The 24,270-nt window shown below is 43.9% G+C and overlaps 1 protein-coding gene across 3 annotated transcripts; it reads left to right on the top strand.

Annotated features, from left to right (window-relative positions):
- Positions 1 to 3,701: 3,701 nt before the first annotated feature.
- On the top strand, positions 3,702 to 22,968 carry LOC128346412 (vomeronasal type-2 receptor 26-like). 3 transcript variants are annotated; one of them, XM_053299698.1, is made up of 4 exons: positions 11,876 to 12,072; positions 12,717 to 12,947; positions 20,419 to 20,545; positions 21,945 to 22,968. In XM_053299698.1, exons 1-4 carry the CDS (start codon positions 11,917 to 11,919, stop codon positions 22,853 to 22,855), a joined length of 1,425 nt encoding a protein of 474 aa, XP_053155673.1. In that variant the 5' UTR covers positions 11,876 to 11,916; the 3' UTR covers positions 22,856 to 22,968. The 3 variants fall into 3 exon arrangements, 2 of the variants coding, with proteins under 2 accessions (XP_053155674.1, XP_053155673.1); XM_053299699.1 differs by lacking the exons at positions 11,876 to 12,072; positions 12,717 to 12,947 and adding an exon at positions 3,702 to 4,176; XR_008316948.1 differs by lacking the exons at positions 11,876 to 12,072; positions 12,717 to 12,947 and adding an exon at positions 8,499 to 8,554.
- Positions 22,969 to 24,270: the final 1,302 nt, after the last annotated feature.

Raw genomic sequence — 24,270 nt, 5'->3', positions numbered from 1 at the left:
AGATCAGTGAAGTCACAACTACATCAACTATTTTCGGTCAATGGTTGGTTTTTCGTGATCCTCCGTTTTTCAGGTTTTCAAGGTAAATAATCATATGGTGGTGTATTTGTGGCTTAATTATCTGTAGAGCTTTCCGCCTCACTCAGCACTAGAGTGGACATTTGCCCCAGTTTTGTTTTTTAAAAGGAAATGTTCACCTTAAAGCAAGCTATAATGGTGTGTACACAGACATCATGATGGAATCAGTTATGGTGATTCCGGCCATAAATTTATTACTATTACCCATAATAGATTATTTATTTATTTATTTATTTATTTATTTATTTATTTGATGTATTTGTATACCTACACAAACCAAGGTATCAGGGTGGGTCACAACAAAACACTATACAAAACTTTAAAATCAATTAAATGCTAAAAACAGTTTAAAACAAATCAATAAATTTAAAAAGTTAAAAAGTTAAAAAGCCTGGGTAAAAAGATGAGTCTTCTGACACTTTTCATAAGCCGCTAGAGATGGGGAGACTTATTCACACAGGAAGTCTTGGGGTGACAACAGAAAAGCCCCATCCCTGGGTGACCAGCGGGTGACATGAAGGTAGCCACAGATGAACCTCCCCTGATATACACAGTAGATGATGGAGATCATGCAGAAGAAGATGCTCTCATAAGTACCATGGGCTTAAGCTGTTTAGGGCTTTATAGGTTATAAGCAGCACTTTGTATTTTGCCAGGAAACCTATTGGCAGCTAGTGCAACTCCTGTAATATAGGAGTAATATGGTCTCTTCGAGATGACCCAGAGACCAACCTGGCTGCCGCATTTTGTACTAACTGTAGTTTCCAGAGTACGTACAAAGGCAGCCCCACATAGAGAGCACTGCAGTGATCAAGTCTGGAGGTTACCAGCAAGTGTTCTGAGGTCATGAACCTCAAGAAATGGATGCAGTTGGCGTATCAACCAAAGCTGATAGAAAGCGCTTCTGGCCACTTCCTCAACCTGGCGAACCAGGGAAAGGTGTGGATCCAGAAGCACTCCCAGACTGGTAGCTGTTCCCTCTGAGGAAGTCTAGAACAGGTAGATCAATATCGCTTCCTGAATGATGACCCTGCACAATAAATACCTCTGTCTTGTCTAGATTAAGTCTCATTTTGTTATCCCTAATCTAGCCCATTACTGCTCCCAAGCAGGCATTCAGGGAGGATATGCATTCTCCTGATGATGTTGACAAGGAGAAATAGATTTGGGTGTCATCAGCGTACTGATAGCACCCAGCACCAAATCTCTGGATGATCTCTCCCAACAGTTTCATGTGATAGTAAAAAGCATTGGAGACAGTATGGAGCCTTGAGGGACCCCAGATAAAAGTTCAGATTTTGAAGAACAACAGTCTCCAAGTGACACCATCTGGAATCTGCCAGAAAGGTAGGAGCGGAATCACTGCAAAGCAGTGCCTCCCACCCCCAACTCTCTCAGACATTCCAGAAGAATACTATGGTCGATAGTATCAAAAGCCGCTGAGAGATCCAAAAGGACCAACAGATTCACACTTCCTCTGTCAAGTCCTAATTGGAGATTATCCATCATACCAACCAAGGCAGTCTCTACCCCATAGCCCATCCGATAAACAGTTTGAAATGGGCTAGATAGTCAGTTTCCTCCAAGACTGCCTGGAGCTGGGTGGCCACCAGCCAAGCACCTTGCCCAACCATGGGAGGTTGGAGACAGGCCTGCAGCTATTAAACTCCAAGGGGTTCAAGGCAGGCTTCTTAAGAATAGGTCTAATAATTGCCTCCTTTGAACAAGAAGGCATCCTGCCCTCCCTCAGAGAGGTATTTATGATTGCCACCAGGCTCTCCACAACAACCCCCTTGTCAGATAGTATAAGCCATGTTGGGCAACGATCAAGCAGACAGAAGGTAGCACGCACCATTCCGAGCAGCTTGTCCACATCCTCAGGAGTCAAAAGCTGAAACTGATCCAGTCTAACCACACAAGAGAAGTTGCTGGATACCTCTGCATCTGACACTGTGATAACTGTGGAGTCTAAATCTAGATCAACCTGAATATGAGAGATTTTGTCCACAAAAAAAGTCATTAAAAGTGTCACAGTGGGCAACTAATGGTTCCAAATTCTGATTCAGGGGAGTAGGGGGCCCTACTAGTCCCCTCACAACCCTGAATAGCTCTGGTGGACGAGAGCCTGCGGAAGCAATATGGGCAGAAAAGAAACACTTCTTTGCTGCACATATAGCCAGAGCATAGATCTTTAAATACGCTCTATCTCGCAATCTGTTGGATTCGAGTTGTCTTCCTCCACTTGTGCTCTAGTTGTCTACCTTGCCACTTCAGCTGCCGCAGATCTTCCATATACCAAGGAGCCATTTTTGAAGCAGGTCAGAGAGGACGCTTAGGAGTGATCATGTCTACTGCCCTGGTGAGCTGACTATTCCAATTCTCCACCAGGGCATCAATCAGATCACCGGCAGGGTCAACATTAAATCCTTCCAAGGCTTCTTGGAATCCTCTTGGATCCAATAACCTTTTTGGACAGGCCATTCTAATAGGTCCCTCATGCCTGCAGAGGTGGGACGCATCTGTGAGTCCAGTCTTAACCAGATGGTGGTCTGTCCATGACAATGGGGAAATCACAGGTGTCCCCACCTATGGAACACCACCCTGATCGGAATGAAAGATCAGATCAAGCATGTGAACAGCAACATGTGTCGGTCCAGAGACCACTTGGGATAGGTCCATAGTTGTCATGGCCGCTATGAACTCCTGAGCTGCGCCAGACAACCTGGTCCCAAAGTCGATATTGAAGTCCCCCAGCACCATAAGCCTGGGGGACTCCAACGCCAAACCTGAGACCAAGTCCGTGAGCTCAGTTAGTGACTCTGTTGGGCAGCGAAGTGATCGGTACACCAACAGAAGTCCCACTCTATCCCTGGTCCCCAAACTAAGTATACACATTCAATATGATCAGACACTCTGATAGGGATCCTGGTAAGGGAGATATCCTTAAAGACCACAGATGCTCCACATCCCCGCCCACGCTCCCTTACCTGCTCCTTTATAGCGTACCCTGGAGGAAGAAGCAGGGCCCAAACTGGGCCCCCAGCCTCCCCCAACCAAGTCTCTGTGATACACACCCGGTCAGCCCCTTCTTCCCTGATCAAATCTTGCTTCCCAAGGTCAAAGGCCTGGCAGGGCAGTCGGAAGGGGAAACAGCTATTAAGTTTCTGATTTCCCTTCCCCTGCAACGGCCTGCTGACCTGCCAACGTAACTTCTTCTATTCCCCACCACCACAGGAATAGCCACCCCAAGACCAGTGGACATGCCCTCCCATATCTCCATCTCCAGACAGACTCCAAAACATTCAAAACAAATCTTCCCCAAGCCTTAGTTCACCCTCCCACCAACCCTAGAAATGCTGAATGGGGGAGGGGTTAGCCCTCACCCTTGTTGCTCCCTGAAGTGGCTCCCCAAAGGGGCAACCCCCTTTGGTGTTGCCCCTTCAGTGGTGGTCCCTTCGGTGGTGGTCCCCCCGCCACTGGCAGTCTCCTATGTAGCCCAGGGGCAGGCAGATGGAAGCACAGGACTCCAGTCCTGCCAACACTCAACTGCAACAGAGCTGGCAGGCAGAAGTCCCATAGACAGGCAGCAGATGAAGAAATCAGCAGAGGAGTAACATCCAGCACCGGCTCTCACCCTGTGCCTATTGCTGGTGGATGGTCTCCCTCCTCTGCTGGGCATGGGGAGCAGGCAGAAACAATTCTTCTTCTTTCAGAAACAATTTAGGTTGTTTCTGAAAGAAGCAGGAACTTGTCATGATATTATTGAATAGGAGATCCACATGTATGATGCACATATTTTGTTGCAGTTCTGGAGGTGATAAATTCTGGCAGCTCCTGCCCTTCGTGTTTGCCATTCATGACATCAACCAGAATCCGAGGCTTCTGCCCAACATCACTCTAGGCTACAACATCTATGAGAACTATTTTGAAGCAAGAATGACCTATGATGCCATGGTAAACCTGCTGTCTGCTGGAGAGAAGAATGTTCCAAACTACAGTTGTGGTGGAAGTCATAACTTGATGGCTGTTCTTGAAGGGGCTGACTCTGAAATTGCTACCCACATTTTAACTATATTGGGCAACTACAAAATTCCACAGGTATGGATAATGAAAGTGATGTTTCAGGCTGCATCTAATTCCACTTTTTAGTCTCTCAAGATGTATATGGTTGACATACATATTTATGTTGCCTCACCACCTTTGCATAAAAAGGCTTGTCAGACTTTATGAAACAATCCAACCCTCAGCATTTACCAGAAGTGAAAGTTGGATGAGTATACAAACTGTATTAACCTGATGCCAAGACTAGGTCCCACTCCCCCGCCAAGCTTTTTGAAATTGGAAATGAGGAGGTCGTCTTAAATTAAGATCCCTATTCCTTTTGAGTTAATGAAGATGTGAAGGAATAACTCCTTCCCATTATGTTTTATGGGTTTTTTCCCCTTCAGTTTGTTTCATGTCCCCTCTAGGCTCTGCAGGGGTTAAAAGGTAGCAGCCTCTTACAGTCAAGTCTGACTTAGAAGTCTGACATAAAAGTTGTCTGCTGCAGAGTTTTGGAGGGAAAGTTACAACGTGCTATGATTGGTTGTCTCCAGGCAGAGAGAAAAGGTTCCGGCTTCCTGGGTGAAACAGGAGGAGGAAGGCTGTGGGAGAAGAGTTTTGTGTGTGTGAGAGAGTGCTGCTGAGTGTTGTGTGAGCCAGAAGGCTGGAACACCAGCAGAGTAGGGCTGGGCTGAAACTGCTAGGGAAGGAAGCAGTGAGGGAGCTGGTCCTCCTAGAACCTGCTAGGCCTTGGGAGAGAAGGCTAGCAAGTTTGTTTTGTATTTTGAACTGTGTACTCTTGCCTACTGAACTTAACATAATTTGTTCCTGTACTGTTTTTTAATTTTTATTTTTGCAACCTCTTATAGTAAACCTATCCTTGTTTTCATACATTTTACTGGTGTGTCTGTCTGTTATTTTAGTCCCACCTAACATCTACCTACCTGTTTTATTTACCACACTATTGAGTTTGATATTGGTTTTGAAAGACAGAGGGTTTGGTGACCGAATGTGGAACCAGTCAAACAAGCTAAAGATCTTATTCTGGTAGCAGCAGATGGTTAGACCGAGAGCCAGCTGTGGCCAGGCCCTCACAGCAGGTATAGCCTGTATTTAACCTCTGCTTTTTAAGGGTGTCTTAAATTCAGAGTTGTCTTTGATTCGTGGAAATATGGTACTCTAACCAGCAATTGTCCTTTCAAACCATTTGGGGCTCTGTAATAGTTCTCTCTCTCTCTCTCTCTCTGATTCTTCCATCAAAATGGTGCAGAAGGTTGCAACCAAAAAGGTCTGGGGGCTAGAACAACTTCCTTACAAGGAAAGTATAGCATTTGGGGTTTCTAGTTTAGAAAGAAGGCAACAAAAGAGGAGACATTATAAAATTATCCGAGGTGAGGAGAAAGTGAATGGAGAAAGAGAACAGGAACAGTGCACTGGCAGTTTATTATGAAGTAGGTCTCAAATATATTTCTTTCTACTGGAACTCTTGTCTTCTTCAGGGGACTACAATATGTAAAATATACCAGTTAAAATAATTAGTAGATTTAAAATCAAAGGGACTATAAAAAACTAAATAGTCATATTTCACAAATGAAAAAAGAGATTAAAACAAGCCATAATTACAAAACTTATAAATGGTTTTATAAGGTTACAATTATGACTTGTTTTTATCTCTTTTCTCATTCATGCAATATGATTATTTAGTCTTATATAGTCCTTTTGATTTTATATCTATTCCTTATTATTCTAATTGGTATATTTTATATATTGTAATAGACCCCTGAGGAAGAGTTCCACAAGAAAATGAACTGAGCAGTCTTCCTCTCTCAGACACCGGAAGCAGGGGTCCTCAAATGAAACTTGATACCAGAAATTTAGGTCAGACCAAAGGAAGTACTTTTTACACAACACATAATTAATCTGTGGAATTCTTTGCCACAAGATGTGGTGACGGCCACCTGTTTGGATGGATTTAATGGAGGATTAGACAAATGAGTAATAATGAGGTTTAGCCTCACTCAGCAATGTCTGTAAGGGGACCTCATTCACTTGCTCCCACAGAAATGAATGGTTGCCATTTATCCCTATGAAGAAAGCGCTGCCCTTGGGATTCTGTTGTAGAAGAAAATATGTGGCCCCTCCCTATGCATGCACTTCACCCATTGTAATGATGTAAACCCTATGAAATAATAGTAAGCAGCTTAACCTGCACAGAGCATCTGCATGCTAGTTCTTGGTTGCTCCCCTCACCCCCTGCCACAGCCCCCCTCACCTCAGATATCTCTCCACCCTCACATCAGCCACACTCCTCCTCCTCCATCCTGTTGCTTCCATCCCCCTCACCCCTCTTGGTCACTCCTCCATCCCTTTACTCCACTCACTCACCCCTCTTGGTGATGGCTACAGCGTTGCTGGCACCTATTGGCCAAGTTGAAGCCCCCTATTCCCAGAGACCTCCCCATCCTCACCCGAGCCCCGCTCCTGCAGCTCCTCATAGGAGCAGCAGCAGCAATGGTTGACTGGGCCCTTCCTGCTGCCGCCACCGCCACCGCCGCTCGTTCCCCTCAGGCCGCTGACAAGCCCGGGCCCATCCCTTGCCTCCCTGCCTCCCTCAACCAATGGCCTCAGTAGCCCCAGACACCAGCAGTGGCTAACTGGGCCCTTCCTTGCTGCCAATAGGTGCTTGTTCCCACTCAGGCCGCTGACAGGTGTGGGCCCATCCCTCACCCTTCCTTCTTTCTCTCTTCCCCTCCCTTCTTTCTCTCTCTCCTCCACTTGCTCTTCCCCGGTCTTTCTTCCCCTTCTCTCCCCCCTCTCCCTGCCTGATTTAACAGATCTTATTCATTTTGTTTCCTCATCTGATTCACACAATGGCAGCCTCCTTCTCGTGAAGGGGCTCTTTCCTCCCTCATGACTAGGGTTGTGCATTTTGTTTCCCCCCCCCTGTTTTGTTTTTGGCCCAAATCCGAAACACTCCCATTTTGTTCTTTGTTTGAAATCAGCTAATCTGAAACACCTCAATTTTGTTCTTTGTTCAAAATTGCAAAATCCAAATTCGAAATGTTTTGGATTTTTAAAAACACCCCCTAAAAGTGAAAGTGGATTCATGGTTTGTTGTTGAAAACCTCATCTGCTACCAGAGAATCTACACTCAGAACACCTCAGAAACAACAGAACCCAGCACCCCATGGGTTAGCAACCCATGGGGGTGGTTGGCATCCTATGTGCACTACACCACCACTTGCTCCCGGACACCTCTGTGCCCCCCATGTGGAGTTATGGGTCTGCCAAAACCTCCATTATTTCCTGCGGGGGGGGAACCTTAAAGACCCGTAAACTTAAACAATTCCTAAGAAATCAGCCCTTTGCCCTATTCCTTTGGAATCTGGGTTGTGGCAGGAAGCCCTTGGGTCACTGCCACCCAACCCACTGTTTTACCCCTCGGGCCCCCTTTCTGCCCTGAATCTGCCCCAAAGACATGTAAACTTCAGAAATTCTTTAAAAATCAGCCCTTTTCCCAATTCCTTTGGAATCTGGGTGGCAGCAGGCACCCATTGGAGCACTACCACCTGATTCACTCTTCTGCCCCCAAAGCCCCCTTTCTGCCCCAAATACACCCCAAATAACATCAACATCATACATCAACAACAGCAGCAGCAGAGCTTTGCAAAGAACCAGGCAGATTTCCAAAGGTCATACACATCCATATCCCCCCCCGAAATGCAATTGATCTACACACACAAGTGTGAAACAACAACAATGAAATGCACACTGCCTCATGCAGTGTGCACATTGTCCCACTGGACAATGTGAGTATATGCACACTGCCCCACTGGCCAATGAGGATAAATTTTACCCTTAAGTTTCCTTAAAAGGAACAAGGAGGCAATTGCCAGCAGATCGGCCCATGCTTTCGCTGGCCAATCTGAAGGCTGGAAGGGCTGGAAATTCAAACAGATATCACAAATCAAAATGGAGACTGAAGGAGAAAGACTTTTTGTGATTGCAAAATGGAGTTCTGAAATAGCCGAAACAACAACACTTTTTGTATCCGAAACAGGGACGTTTTATTTCGGCTACAAAATGTTCTGTTTTGAGCATTGGGTGTTTTGTTTCGGATACAAAACAGCCAAAATGGCCTGTTTTGGGCACAAAACGTTTTTTATCCAAAATGAAATGCACACCCCTACTTATGACCGCTCTCTTCACTGACCCCTGCCGACTATCCTTTTATCTCTATATATTATTTTCTAAGGTGTACACATGGCTAATCCCATGTGTGGCAGCTCTTGCAAAAGTTCACAACCAACTGATTGGGCAGTGGGGATTCCATATGCAGATAGGGAGGAGGTGCCTGCGATGGTTAAGGTCAGTTGGAATGCAACTGTTACTGGTCAGAAGCTGTTCTTGATTATAGAGGAGAGGAATCTATACAGTATGTGTATGTATGTGTGTGTGTGTATCTATATCTATATCTATATCTATATCTATATCTATATCTATATCTATATCTATATCTATATCTATATCTATCTATCTATATATATATCTCAGGGAGGGGAAGAGAGATACAAGGAAGGGCGAGGGACTGGCCCGAGCCTGTCACCAGCCTGAGGGGAACAAGTGGCCATGGTGGCGGTGCTAGCAAGGAAGGGCCCAGTCAACCACTGCTGCTGTTTGGGGCTACTGAGGACATTGGTGGAGGGAGGGAGGCAGACAGGCAAGGGATGGGCCCGAGCCTGTAAGTGGCCTGAGGGGAATGAGCAGCCATGGTGGTGGCAGCAGTGAGGAAGGGCCCAGTCAACTGCTGCTGCTGCTCCTCCTGTGGGGAGGAGCAGGAGCAGGAGCAGGGCTCAGATGAAGGTGGGGAGGTCTCTGGGGATAGTAGGCTGCAGCTTGGCCAATATGTTACAGCAACACTACAGCCGCAACAAAGGAGGAGTGACCAAGAGGGGTGGAGGGAGGGAAGCAACTGGATGGAAGAGGAGGAGCAGGTGTGTGGCTGAGGTGAAGGTGGAGAGATCTCCATGGTAAGGGGGGCTGTGGCAGGGAGTGAGGGGAGCAATCAAGTGAGTTCTTTGCATCTGTCTTCACAGCAGAGGATACTGAGCTTATACCTGTTCCTGAAGCAGGAAGAATTCAGATGTGAAATAGCTGACCTCCTTTCTAAAATATATAATGTATCCCTGCAATCGGGCTCTGTACCAGAGGAATGGAAAGTAGCAAATGTAACACCGATTTTCAAAAAGGGATCCAGGGGTGATCTGGGAAATTACAGGCCGGTTAGCTTAACGTCCGTTCCAGGCAAATTGATTGAAAGCATCCTCAAGGATAAAATTGTAAAGCACATAGAAGAACAGGCCCTGCTGGGAGTGAACCAGCATGGCTTCCTCAAAGATAAATCTTGCCTCACAAACCTTTTGGAGTTCTTTGAGAGTGTCAACAAGTGTGTGGATAAGGGTGATCCAGTTGACATCATACACCTGGACTTCCAAAAGCTTTCAACAAAGTTCCTCATCAAAGACTCCTGAGGAAACTTAGCAGTCATGGGATAAGGGGACAAGTACATGTGTGGATTGCTAACTGGTTGAAAGACAGGAAACAGAGGGTAGGGATAAACAGAGAGTTTTCACAATGGAGGGAAGTAAGAAGTGAGGTCCCCCAGGGATTTATACTGGGAGAGATGCTTTTAAATTTATTCATAAATGATCTAGAAGCAGGGGTAAGCAGCGAGGTGGCCAAATTTGCAGATGATACCAAACTCTTTCGGGTAGTGAAATCCAAAACGTATTATGAGGAGCTCCAAAAGGATCTCTCCAAACTGGGTGAATGGGCGACAAAATGGCAAATGGGGTTCAATGTTGGGAAGTGTCCAGTGATGCACATTGGGACGAAGAAGCCCAACTTCAAGTATATGCTGATGGGATCTGAGCTGTCAGTGACTGACCGGGAGTGTGATCTTTGGGTCATGTTGGTCAGCTCATTTGAAGTGTCAATTCAATGTGCGGCAGCTGTGAAAAAGGCCAATTCCATGCTAGGGAACATTAGGAAGGGGATTGAAAATAAAATGGCTAATATTATAATGCCCTTATAAAAAACTATGGTGCGGCCACACCTGGAGTACTGCATACAATTCTGGTCACCACACCTAAAAAAGAACATTGTAGAACTGGAAAAGGTGCAGAAGAGGGCAACCAAGATGATCAGGGGCCTAGAGCACCTTTCTTATAAGGCAAGGCTACAACACCTGGGGCTTTTTAGTTTAGAAAAAAGATGACTGCGGGGAGACATGATAGAGGTCTACAAAATCATGCACGGTGTGGAGAAAGTGGATATAGAGAAATTCTTCTCCCTCTCACATAACACTAGAACCAGGGGTCATCCCATGAAATTGATTGCCAGGAAATCAAGGGCCAACAAACGAAAGTAATTTTTCACACAACGCATAATCAACTTGTGGAATTCTCTGCCATGAGATGTGGTGACAGCCAACAACCTGGATGGCTTTAAGAGGGGTTTGGATACCTTCATGGAGGAGAGGTCTATCAATGGCTACTATTTGGAGGGCTACAGGTCACCTCCAGCCTTAAAGGCAGGATGCCTCTGAGTACCAGTTGCAGGGGAGTAACAGCAGGAGAGGGGGCATGCCCTCAACTCCTGCTGGTGGCTTCCAGCAGCATCTGGTGGTCCACTGTGCAAAACAGGATGCTGGACTAGATGGACCTTGGGCCTGATCCAACAAGGCTGTTCTTACGTTCTTAAATAAATTTGCGAAGATTTTCTGTGCAGGTTAAGCTACTATATATAGATCCCTCTCATCTACAATGAAGAACATCTTCCAACAAGTAACTGTTGCATTCCAATTGTCCTTAACCATCACAGACTCCTCCTTCCTATCTGCATATGGAATCCCCACTGCCCAATCACCATGGTGCTTCTGCTCTCACAGGCTCATCCTCTATATTTGCATATGGAATATCCACTGCCCAATCACCACGGTGCTTCTGCGCGCAAACTCTTGCAAGAGCTGCCACACACAGGATTAGCCATGAGTACACCTTAGAGAATTTTATATAGCTAGATTTTAGGTTAACAAATTTCTGAATTTTGTCCTGAAAAGAAAACAATACTATTCTTTCCTTTCCCTACTAGGTCAGTTATGGTTTCACCAATACTGCTTTAAAAGATAAAACTCAGTTCCCATTTTTCTACCGGATGGTCCCTAAACAGGAACCCCCTTACCTGGGGATTGTCAAGCTACTCTTGCATTTCAATTGGACATGGGTTGGTCTCCTTGCTCCAGAAAATGACCATGGAGAAATATTCCTGAACACCTTTGCCCCTTTGATTATCAGGAGTGGTCTTTGTGTTGCCTTTTCAAAATACATCCCAGGTCTATCACAGTACGATTATTATAATCCATACAAAAAGATGTCATTTCTCATGGAGAGAAGTATCAATGTTATTGTTTATCAGGAGGGATTGCGTGCCATGTTTACTATACTAATATTCTGTGGAAAAATAAAAGATCCAATTTTGGGGAAAGTGTGGATTGCAACAGTTTTGGAGGACTCCAACTTGAGGTTGTTTACCAAAAGGATAGATACCCAGTTCCTTCATGGTTCTTTGTCTTTCTTAATTCAGACGCACAAAGCAATAGGATATGACAATTTTCCCCAACTTCTTTCTGCCATGAAACAGTTTGGGGAGGATGCATTTCATTGCTTAGAGTCAAAGCCTGTGAAAGATTGGATAAGATGTACGGAGAAAGAGACACTGGGGACCTTACCTGAAGATATGATGGAGAGAATTCTTTCTCAAGACAGCTACAGTATTTACAACAGTGTTCAGGCTGTGGCATGGGCCCTCCATGCTGCACACTCATCCAGAATGCACTGGAGAGTGATGGCAAGTGCAGGCAGGGTGAAAAACCATCTGGTACAGCCATGGCAGGTATTGTTCCCCCTCACTGATAGTAAAACCTAAAATTACCATCAATTGTGTATTTTCAAGTGTATTGGTGTTGCGAATCTGAACATTTGTGAAGCAAATCCTTGGAAACCATTTTAGTAGCATGACGTGAGTACTCACATGCTGTTTTAAGGAGTTTAACGGCCTACCTCCACAACCAGCCTGGAACTGCCTTGGGAACTGGGCGGTTTACAAAAAAAAAAAAAAAACAGAAAGTAAAACATTAGTTAAAACAAAAAGGAAAAATTTAAAACATTACAACAATTTAAATTTTTTTAAACAGTATTTTAAAACAGCATTAAAACCATTAAAACAATATTAATTAAAAGCCTGGGTGAACAGATGCGTCTTTAAAGACTTTTTAAAAGCTGTCAGAGATGGGGAGGATCTTATTTCACTGGGGAGCACATTCCAAAGCTTTGGGGCAGCAGCGGAGAAGGCCCGTCCCTGAGTGGCCACCAGAAGAGCCGGTGGCAGCTGCAGACGGACCTCTCCAGCAGATCTCAGTGGGCGGTGGGGTTCATGACGAAGAAGGCAGAGGTGCTTTGACCTCAAAATGGGCAGCGTGAAGATAATCCATATGGTTTACTGTTTTCTAAATGCTATTGTTTTCTGTGCCATTCTAGCTTCACCCTTTCCTGAGACATGCCCACTTTTATAATAGTTCGATCATGAATAGAGTTTACTTTGATGAGAACGAGAACCTGGCAGCTGACTTTGATATTGTGAACTTTGTGGCATTTCCCAATAAGTCCATTACTAGAGTGAAAGTTGGGAGCCTAGAAAGACAGGCATCCTCAGAGATCAATATCTCCATTGACTTGAAAGCCATTGTGTGGCCCAGGAGGTTTCAACAGGTAGAGAAAACCATTGATTTGACTTTATTCCCTTTAATAACATCTGCTGAGCTCTAAGAATTTATTTTGTGTTATATACAATAGATAAAGGAGAGGATACCTATAAAAAAACATGACAGTATGTATGTATGTATGTATGTATTTAATGCCACCCCATCTAAAAGCTCTGGGTGGCTTACAGTAAATAAAAACAACAAACAATTTAGAAACAAAATAATTAAACTATCAGAGAATTAAAAACCAAAGAATTAAAGTAATTTAAAACAATTTAAAGAACCTGGAAGGCCAAACTAAAATGGTGAGTTTTAAGGGCTCTCTTGAAGACCAGTAATGTTAAGCCCCAGGTTTCTGTGGTGAGTGCATTCCACATCCAAAGAGTAGCCGTGGAGAAGGCTTAATCTTGAGCTGCCACCTGACAAGCTGGTGGCAGCCAGAAAGAGACCTCTCCAGATGGACTTCATGTCCAGTGTGGATCATGCAGAAGAAAGTGCCTTGTATTTTGTATTTTGCACCTTCTATTTTGCATAACCTCCCCACCACCACCACCACAACCCAAGCCCTGCTAGGCTGCCTCATCATGGGGTGTGTGTGTGTGTGTGTGTGTGTGTGTGTGTGTGTGTGTGCAATTGTTCCTGGGAGGGATGAGCGAAGTACGCCAGAAGATATGCTCCCAGCAGGGTCACCCAAAGTGCGAAGGTCATTCCAGCTTCCGAGCTAAAGCAAGCAGGCACCTATATTGCGCAGCAGCGATATAGGAAGATGCTGGAGGTGGACGATCACTTAGGAGCATAGGAACATAGGAAGCTGCCATATACTGAGTCTGACTATTGGTCTAGCTAGGTCAGTATTGTCTTCACAGACTGGCCACAGCTTCTCCAAGGTTGCAGGCAGGAAGCTCTCTCAGCCCTATCTTGAAGAAGCCAGCGAGGGAACTTGAAACCTGCTTTTCCCAGAGCAGCTCCTTCCCTTGAGGGGAATATCTTACAGTGCTCACACTTCTAGTCTCCCATTCATATGCAACAAGAGCAGACCCAGCTTAGTTAAGGGGACAAGTCATGTTTATGACCACAAGACCAGCTCTCATCACTTCAGTGACAATGACAAAGGCATCATTTCATACTGCGCGGGAGAAGGCAATGGTAAACCACTCCTGGAATTTACCAAGAAAACCACATGGATAGACAAAATAGAATGATTGTTGATGTAGTGCCAGATGATGGACTCCTCAGTTCGGATGTTACTCAACATGCTACTGAGGAAGAGCTGAGGATCTCTCAGAGTTCCGATGGTGTTTATGATGTGGTTAGATTAAAGCTTTTTGGACATCTAGCAGCTGATGTTGCCATGTGGGAAAAGAAAATCCGAAGCTATAAAGACAGAATTACAATGGGAACATGGAACGTAAGAAGCATGAATATGGGTAAGCTTGACACAGTGAAAGATGAAATGAATCAACTACAGATTAACATCTTGGGCATCAGTGAGTTAAAATGGATTGGAATGGGACACTTTCAATCAGAAAATAATACTATTTACTACTCAGGACGTGAGAAACAAAGGAACAGTGTTACTTTCATAGGAAGAATATAGCAATGACAGTACTTGGGTACAATGCGGTCTCTGACTAAATATTATCAATTAGATTTCATGGACAACCCTTTAAGATGACAGTTCTTCAAGTCTATGCCCCAACGACTGATGCAGCAGAAGAGGAAGTTGATGAGTTTTATGCTCAAGTTCAGTCTGAAACTGACAGAACATGCAAGTAAGATGTGCTGCTGGTGGTTGGAGACTGGAATGCCAAAGTTGGAAATGGTATGGAGGAAAACACAGTTGGACTGTATGGCCTAGGAATTAGAAATGAAGCAGGAGAAGGACTTATTAGTTTCTGCTAAGCCAATGATCTCTTCATGGCTAACACATTCTTCAAACAACCAAAGTGGTGCCTATACACATGGACATCACCAGATGGAGTCCACAAAAATCAAATTGATTATATTATTGGTGCTAAGAGGTGGAAGAGTTCAGATATAACAGCAAAGACATGGCCAGAGGCTGATTGTGGAACAGGTCACAAACTGCTAATGTGCAAGTTCCAAGTCAAGCTAAAGTGGAAAAACAAAGCTATCCAGCTTCCACGATATGATCTTGAGAATGTCCTCACTATTTTCAAGGAGAACATCAGGAACCGCTTTGAAGTTCTGAACCTGATTGATAGGGAACCAGAGGAACTGTGGAATGAAATCAAAGAAGCTGTTAATTACAAATGTGAAAAGAGACTGCCAAAGACCAAGAAACAGAAGAAAGCAAAATGGATGTCAGAAAGATGGTGGAAATTGCCAAGAAGAAAAGAGAAGCCAAGGTCAAGAAAGATAAAGATCTCAGGAAGGAACTTAATAGGGATTTTTAGAAAACTGTTAGAAAAGACAAGGAGCAGTACTACAATGACATCTGTAAAGACCTTGAGGATGGAAATAGATATGGAAAAACAAAGGAAAGTTTTCCAAAAGATCTCTGTACTCAGAAGGAAGTTCCAACCTCGAATTGGTATGTTAAGGGATGCCAAAGGACAGATAGTAACTGGTTCAGAGAAGATTAAACAGAGATGGAAGGAGTATACTGAAGATCTGTACAGCAGGGACATCAACATCCAAGAAACTCTAGAAGATATTCCCTACTTGCAAGTACCTCTAGTACGGGAAGATGCAATTAGATCAGCACTACGGTCATTACCAAGTCGGAAGGCTGCAGGAACTGATGGCATAGCTTCAGAAATATGGCAGGCAACAGAAGAAGAATCAGTCAAGGCTCTAACCAAACTATGCTAGCAAATTTGGAGAATGACACAGTGGCCAACAGATTGTAAGACGTATGGTCATACCCATACCAAAGAAATGAGACTTAATAGATTGCACAAACCATCGTACAATACCCTTAATTTCATATGCTAGCATAATGCTCAGGATCATCCAACACAGATTAGAGGCCTATGTGGAAATGTTCAAGCTGGTTTCAGAAAAGGCCGAGGAACAAGAGACATCATTGCTGATGTGCATTGGATAATTGAGAAAGCCAAAGAATACCAAAAAGAAGTAAACATGTGCTTCATTGGCTACAGAAAAGCCTTTGATTGCGTCGAGCATGTCAAGTTGTGGAATATCCTTAAGAAAATGGGCGTCCCAGAACATCTCATTGTTCTCATGAGAAACCTATACAGAAAGCCACAGTCCAGATGGAACATCGGGAAACAGTTTGGTTCCAGATTGGCAAAGGAGTAAGACAAGGCTGTATACTTTCTCCTTCTTTATTCAGCTTATAGTGAGAGAAGCTGGACTGGAAGAAGATGAGTGTGGTTTTAAAGTTGGAGGAAGAAACATCAATAATCTGCGCTACACTGATGGCACCATTCTGATAGCTGAGAATGGAGATGATCTGCAAGCTCTAGTAATGAAGGTCAAGAAGCACAGTGAGAAAATGTGACTACAAATAAATACAAAGAAGTCTATACTCATGACAACAGGTACAGCAACCAGTCTCAGAACTGATAATGAAGACATTGAAGTGGTGGATAGCTTCTGCTTCTTGGGATTGACCATCAACAGTCAAGGATCCAGCAGTCAAGAAATACACCACAGACTAGCACTTGGTAGGGTAGCAATGAAGGCCTTTGGGAAGGATATTTACATGCCATGACGTGTCTATACCTACAAAGATTAGAATACAGTGAGGGAAATAAGTATTTGATCCGCTGCTGATTTTGTCCGTTTGCCCTCTGACACAGAAATGACCAGGCTATAATTGGAATGGTAGGTTTATTGTAGCTGTGAAAGACAGAATAACAACAAACAAACCCTCAGAAGCCCAGTGCCCAAAAGTCAGCAATGGATTTGCATTGTAGTGAGGGAAATAAGTATTCAATCCCCTATCAACCAGCAAGATTTCAGGCTCCCAGGTGTCTTTTCACTATATGCAGGTAACGAGCTGAGATGAGGAACACCCTCTGTAAGGGAATGCTCCTAATCCCAGCTTGTTACAGTACCTGTATAAAAGACAGCTGTCCATAGAAGCAAGCAATCACTCAGCTTCCAAACTCACCACCATGCCCAAGAACAAAGAGCTGTCGAAGGATGTCAGGGACAAGGTTGTAGACCTGCACAAGGCTGGACTGGGCTACAAGACTATTGCCAAGCAGCTTGGTGAGAAGGTGACTACAGTGGGCACGATAACTTGCAAATGGAAGAAACACAAAATAACTGTCAATCTCCCTCGGTCTGGGGCTCCATGCAAGATCTCACCACATGGAGTTGCAATGATCATGAGAACGGTGACAAAGCAGCCCAGAACTACACGGGGGGAACTTGTCAATGATCTCAGGGCAGCTGGAACCATAGTCACCAAGAAAACAATTGGTAACACACTATGCCGTGAAGGACTGAAATCTTGCAGTGCCCGCAAGGTCCCCCTGCTCAAGGCAGCACATGTACAGGCCCGTCTGCAGTTTGCCAATGCACATCTGAATGATCCAGAGGAGAACTGGGCGAAAGTGTTGTGGTCAGATGAGACCAAAATCGAGCTCTTTGGCATCAACTCAACTCGCCGTGTGTGGAGGAGGAGGAATGCTGCCTATGAGCCCAAGAACACCATCCCCACCGTCAAACATGGAGGTGGACACATTATGCTTTGGGGGTGTTTTTCTGCTAAGGGGACAGGACACCTTCACCACATCGAAGGGACGATGGACGGGACCATGTACCGTCAGATCTTGGGTGAGCACCTCCTTCCCTCAGCCAGGGCATTGAGAATGGGTCGTGGATGGGTATTCCAGCATGACAATGACCCAAAACACACAGCCAAGGCAACAAAGGAGTGGCCCAAGAAGAAGCACATGAAGGTCCTGGAGTGGCCCAGCCAGTCTCCAGACCTTAATCCCATAGAAAATCTGTGGAGGGAGCTGAAGGTTCGGGTTGCCAAACATCAGCCTCAAAACCTTTCTGACTTGGAGAGGATCTTCAAAGAGGAGTGGGACAACATCCCTCCTGGGTTGTGTGCAAACCTGGTGGCCAACTACAAGAAACGTCTGACCTCTGTGATTGCCAACAAGGGTTTTGCCACCAAGTACTAAGACATCTTTTGTGAAGGGATCGAATACTTATTTCCCTCACTACAATGCAAATCCATCGCTGTCTTTTGGGCACTGGGCTTTTGAGGTTTGTTTGTTGTTATTCCGTCTCTAACAGCTACAATAAACCTACCATTCCAATTATAGCCTGGTCATTTCTGTGTCAGAGGGCAAATGGACAAAATCAGCAGGGGATCAAATACTTATTTCCCTCACTGTAGTTCAGACAATGGTTTTTCCCATGACACTTTATGGATGTGAAAGCTAGACTTTGAAGAAGAAGAATTGACGCTTTTGAACGGGTGCTGGAGAAGACTTTTGAGGATACCATGGACAGCCAGGAAAACAAACAAATGGATCATAGAACAAATCAATCCAGAATTTCCACTTGAGGCACAAATGAGCAGGCTCAAACTATCATACGTTGGATGGATTATGCAAAAACCCAGCTCCCTTGAAAAGTCCATAATGCTGGGGGAAGTTGAAGGAAAGAGAAGAAGATGACCAACAACAAGGTGGATGGACTCGATTACGACAGCAATGAATGCACCACTGAGAGACTTCAAAGGCCAAGTTGGACAGATCGTCCTGGAGAGAATCTATCTCTGTGATTGCTAAGAGTCAACACCGGCTTGACGGCACTTAATCAGTCAGTCAATTTTGCATAAAAACATATAGGCAGCCAATGCAATGGTTTAAGAACAGGCGTAATATGATTCCCCTGGATTAACTCAGAGACCAAATTGGCTGCCACATTTTGAAGTAACTTAAGTTTCCAGACTATGTACAAAGGCAGCCCTTTGAATTGCTGAAGTCAAGCCTGGAGTTTACCAGGTAATACACCTCTGCTCTGAGTTAATTCTCTTCAAAAAAAGGATTCAGCTGCTATATCAGCTGAAGCTAATAAAAAGTGCTCTTAGCCTGGCACCCCACAATGAGCACCTCTATCTTGATTGGATTCAGTTTCCATTTATTATCTCTCATCCAGCCCACTACTGTCTGTACACAGGCATCTTGCGAAAGAATGCCATTGTCTGTTAATGATAACATGGAAATATAGATTTGGTGTCATCAGTAAACTGATAACATCCTGCATCAAAATTCCTGAGGACCTCGCCCAGCAGTTTCATGTTAGTGACAGAATGGTATACTGAGGGACTCCATTGAATAGCTCTAGGGATGTGCACAAAGGATCTAGGGATCCTGAAGGAAATATACAACTATCCAGGCTAGTAGCCCAGCATTTAGCTTGAACGTGTGATTCTGAGTTCTAATATTATGAGAGAGGGAGAAAAACTTCTCTCTATCCACTTTATCCACACTGTGTATAATTGTATTCACCTCTATTATGTCCCCACACACCTTCTTTCTAAACCCAAACACTGTAGTCTTTCCTCACAGGGGAGTTGCTCCAATTCTCTAAACATTTTGGTTGCCCTTCTTGGAACCTTTTCCAGCTCTACAATATCTTTCTTAGGGTGTGGTAACCAGAACTGTACACAGTATTCCATGTGCAGAGGCACCATAGATTTGTATAAGGGCATTACTCTATGGGCAGTTTTATTTTCAATCCCTTTCCCTAGTGTGGAATTAACCTTCGTAACAACTGCCACACACTGGGACAACATATTCAGTGAATATATTCACATATTCAGTGAAGTATCTACCAAGATCCCAAGAGCCTTTTCCTGGTCCATCACTGGCACCTCAGACCCCAAGTTGGGATATTTTGCCCAAAATATGCAACACTTTACACTTACTTACTTTGCTCGGCATTTGACATTTCGATGCTCATTCACAGGAGAGATCTTTTTGTAACTCTTTGCAATCCTTTTCTGTTTTTATCACCCTGCGTAATTTGATGTCATCAGCAACTAGCCCATCTCACTGCTCACCCCAACTCTGGATGATTTATGAAGTTAAAAAGTTAAAAAGCACTGGTCCAAATACAGACTCACTTTACACATCCCTCTACTGAGAAAATTGTCCATACTTTCCTGCTCACAGGGATCTGTTCTACATCTTCAGTAGTGAAGACAGATGCAAAGAATGCATTCAGCTTCTCTGCAATCTCCTTACCCTCCTTAAGTAAACCTTTGACTACCATATCATCAACCATCTCTCTGATCATTTCACCACACATATCACATGTGATATGAGATGTATCTCATGTGTCAGTATCTAAGTGAGGCTTCTTAAAGCCCGAATGTCAGGATTTCCAGAGCAGCTGAACCTTACAGCTCTGACTTACAGCCTTACAGCCGTACAGCCATAGAGTCTACTCTATGATTCATTTCCATAGACAACGCCTCCTAACACATTATGCTTAATGTTTCCTTATCTTATGCACAGACCCTGCCTCATTCCAGATGTACAGAAAGCTGTCGCCCTGGATATGTCAAGGTGGTTAAGGAAGGAGAGCCAGTGTGCTGCTATGACTGTACTCTATGTACGGGAGGGACAATCTCCACTCAGGAAGGTAAGTGACTTCAGAGATTAGGGCTACCTGTTGGGAATACGACAATGATAAGTTCTCAGAATGTGTGCAAGTTTATTTTAAGCATTTCTGACCTGTGTTTAGAATCAACAAATGGATAATTCATTTCACAAAGGAGATTGAAGGAAAAGTTCTTGGGCAAAGAGCTGCAGGGAGAGTTGCTTCTCTTTTTTGCACTTGACAGGGATCTCTTCCAGTTTCAAGATATGGATCACTGTAGTCATGAGTGTTTCTTAGGGATGTGCAAATTGATTAGGGTACAAATCAATTTGTACCCAAATCTAGCTGATTTGGGTGATTTGGAGACAAAACAAATTACCCCTGTGGTCCATTGGTTAGATTTGAGTACAAATGGAATGATGCCTGATTCGATTCAAGTTGATTCGAGATTCAGATCCCTCCTATTAATTTCCCCAGATTCCTAGCTTTCATTTTTTAAAGAAAGCTAAGCTCTAGCCATTGTAGAAGTAGAGGAATGGAGCAAAATGTGTGGTCACTATTTTTCAAGTGTTTGGATTCTTTGGTGTATAATAACTTCCTCTCAATGAATCCCTATGAGGATTCATTACACACCTTCATTTCTTCTATTCATTTTGATTTCCTTTTTGACAGTGCCAACTGTCAATTGTCATGTGCCAATTACACTCCACTCCCACCCACAAGGAAGTGGGGTACTACTCAGTTTATGTTCTAGGATCTTTTCCAAGTGTCTAGGCTTTTTGGTATCTAATAACCTTTCCTCATAATGAATCCCTATGAGGATTCATTACACACCAGAGTCTAAACACCTCAAAAATTCCTAAAACATAAACTGAGTAGCCAGTGGCTTGTGGGTTGGGGGGTATTGGAACATGGGATACCACTAATTCCCCACCCCCACCCACAGTGGGGTCACAATGAACAGAAGAAATGAAGGTGTGTAATGAAGACAACAAAGAATCTAAACACTTCAAAAATACATAAAAAATAAACTGAGTACCCCAGTGTGTGTGTGTTGGGGGGTGTAGTTGACACATGGCAGTTGACAGTTGGCACTGTCCAATGATCATCAAAATGAGCAGAAGAAATGAAGGCGTATAATGAATCCTCATAGGGATTCATTATGAGGAAAAGTTATTAGACACCAAAGAATCTAAACATTTCAATATTCCTAAAAATTAAAATGAGTACCCCACTGCCTTGTAGTTTGGGGGTGGGGGATGTAGTTGGCACATGGTAGTTGACAGTTGGCACTGTGCAGTGGCAGTCAAAATGAACAGAACAAAAGTGAACTTGTAAAGCTTCTTAACTTTCATCTAAGAGCAAAGCTTTCAGGATTACTGAATTGTTAGGTATGTAAAGTAGCTGTTAGTAGCACTAAAATCACTCTTATATCTTTCAGATGCAGACCATTGCAACAAGTGTCCAGAAGATCAGCATCCAAACCAGGACCATGATCAATGTGTCCCTAAACTGATAACATTCCTGTCTTATGAAGAGTCTTTGGGGATCATCCTAGCTTGCCTTGCATTGTTCTTCTCATTATGCACAGCAATTGTTTTAGGACTCTTCAGTACATACTTAGAAACTCCAGTTGTCAAAGCCAACAATCGTGACCTCTCCTACATGTTCCTGGTCTCTCTCCTACTCTCCTTCTTGTCCTCCTTTCTGTTCATTGGTCAGCCCCAGAAGGTGTCCTGCCTTCTCCGGCAAACTGCCTTTAGTATCATCTTCTCATTTGCTGTCTCTTGTGTGTTGGCCAAAACCATCACGGTGGTGGTGGCATTCACGGTCGCAAAGCCAGGGAACAGGATGAGGAAATGGCTGGGGAAGAGTCTGGTCAACTCCATTGTCTTCTCCTGTTCCATTGTTCAAGTGGGCATTTGTACTGCCTGGCTGGCAATCTCTCCTCCCTTCCCTGATGCTGACATGCACTCCCAAGCTGGGCAGATCACCCTGCAATGCAATGAAGGGTCTGTCGCAATGTTTTACACTGCCCTTGGCTACATGGGCTTCCTGGCCGCCATCTCTTTCACAGTGGCTTTCCTAGCCAGGAAGCTGGCTGGATCCTTCAATGAGGCCAAGCTGATCACCTTCAGCATGTTGGTCTTTTGCAGTGTGTGGGTGTCCTTTGTGCCCACCTACCTGAGCACCAAGGGGAAATACATGGTGGCTGTGCAGGTCTTCTCCATCTTGGCCTCCAGCCTGGGCTTACTGGGTTGCATCTTTCTTCCCAAATGCTACATTATTGTTCTGAGACCTGATCTAAACACAAAGGAGCATTTGATGGTGAAAGCTAAACGTTATGCCTGACAATTCCTGTGTTCTTTTTTTTTTTTTTTTTTTGCAGTGCTGTGACCAGTACGGTTGTAATGGACATATAAAATGCCTTTGGATAATTTTATGAAAGGCAGTATATAAATCTAATAAAATAATAAAATAATATAGTGTGTTTACAAGTCTTTCTTTCCTTTACAAACATTACAAAAGCCACGAGGGAGGAAAATCATGTATAATAGCATCAGAAAGGCTAGAAGACATTTTGTTTTATGAATTTACATTTATCACTTCATCATAACCTGCTTCCAAGTAGATTCATATTTATGTGCCTAATTAAATTAATGGAATTTTATGTTTTTGATGCACATGTTGCATAGATGGCTTTCTTTGGTTTAGTTCTACCAGTCAATGTCCAACTGATGGACACTTGGGGTTTTCTTTGTATGCATACTTTTCAAAGGAATGGGTATTGCTGCTCATACTTGTGCACAGATTTTTAAAAGGTCCCCCTTATTTGGTTTTGACCCATCATATGCATGCTAAATTTGTACCTGGGAATTTGTCTGCTCAGTTTCACCCAGTTTCACTATTTCACTTTTCTTAGACATGTGATCACCTTTTTTTGAATATTTGCTCCCCACTAGTCCAAGCGGGGGGAGGGATCTTTTTAATTGATCCAAACTGTACACTGTCTTGCTGATGCAGCATTTTAATAATTAAGTCTGTTGCCTTCCTGCCTATTAGGATTTCCAGCTGATTTTTCTTTTTGTGCCTTTATATATTCACATCTTTTTCTGGCTCTGAGGCACAAAAAGCACATAGAGGATGGAAGGATTTGCACTGTGCTCCAAGAATTGCCTGTGTAAAAGGTTTGTATGGATTAGGCAGTTCAGCAGGGACTCTGGTGGCAGTAACACCCTTTTAGATGTTACATGTACTTCTCCCGTTTCTGAGTAGAGAGAAGTTCCAAGGATTCTGCATTTCTTGGATTCTGGCTTCCTTGAGAAGATAGAGCTCACTGCAGGCTTATGATGTCTTTTATGATATTTGGTTTATTGCCAAATAGACAAGTGGATTTGAAACAGCAGAACACTTCTTTTAGTCAGCAATGGATTATATCATTTCTTCAGGATTGGCCCTAAACCTCATAAGAAACCCCAGTAGCTCTCTGCCTAGTTTCTCCATGCTTGCTACTTTAAAACAAAATCTGAATCTCCAGGGGCATAGCAAGGTGGAAGTGGATCCTGGGAGATGAAGTTAAGATGGGCCCCTGTCCTCCCTTCTTCTTCGTCTGCCCCACACCCTGTGTATTTGCTGCAGATGAGCTATATGGACCTACTGAAAAACAAAACATTATTGGCACGACCTTTTCTCTCTCCTCTGCAAATAACATCACACACTTTCCACACATGCAGTCTCTCTCTCTCTCTCTGAAAGGTGCAGAAGGT

The sequence above is a fragment of the Hemicordylus capensis genome, chromosome 2 (genome assembly GCF_027244095.1).
Source record: "Hemicordylus capensis ecotype Gifberg chromosome 2, rHemCap1.1.pri, whole genome shotgun sequence".
In the NCBI taxonomy this organism is placed as follows: domain Eukaryota; kingdom Metazoa; phylum Chordata; class Lepidosauria; order Squamata; family Cordylidae; genus Hemicordylus; species Hemicordylus capensis.
The sequence above is the reverse complement of the archived record's forward strand: the minus strand, read 5'-3'. Positions and strand labels throughout refer to the sequence as shown.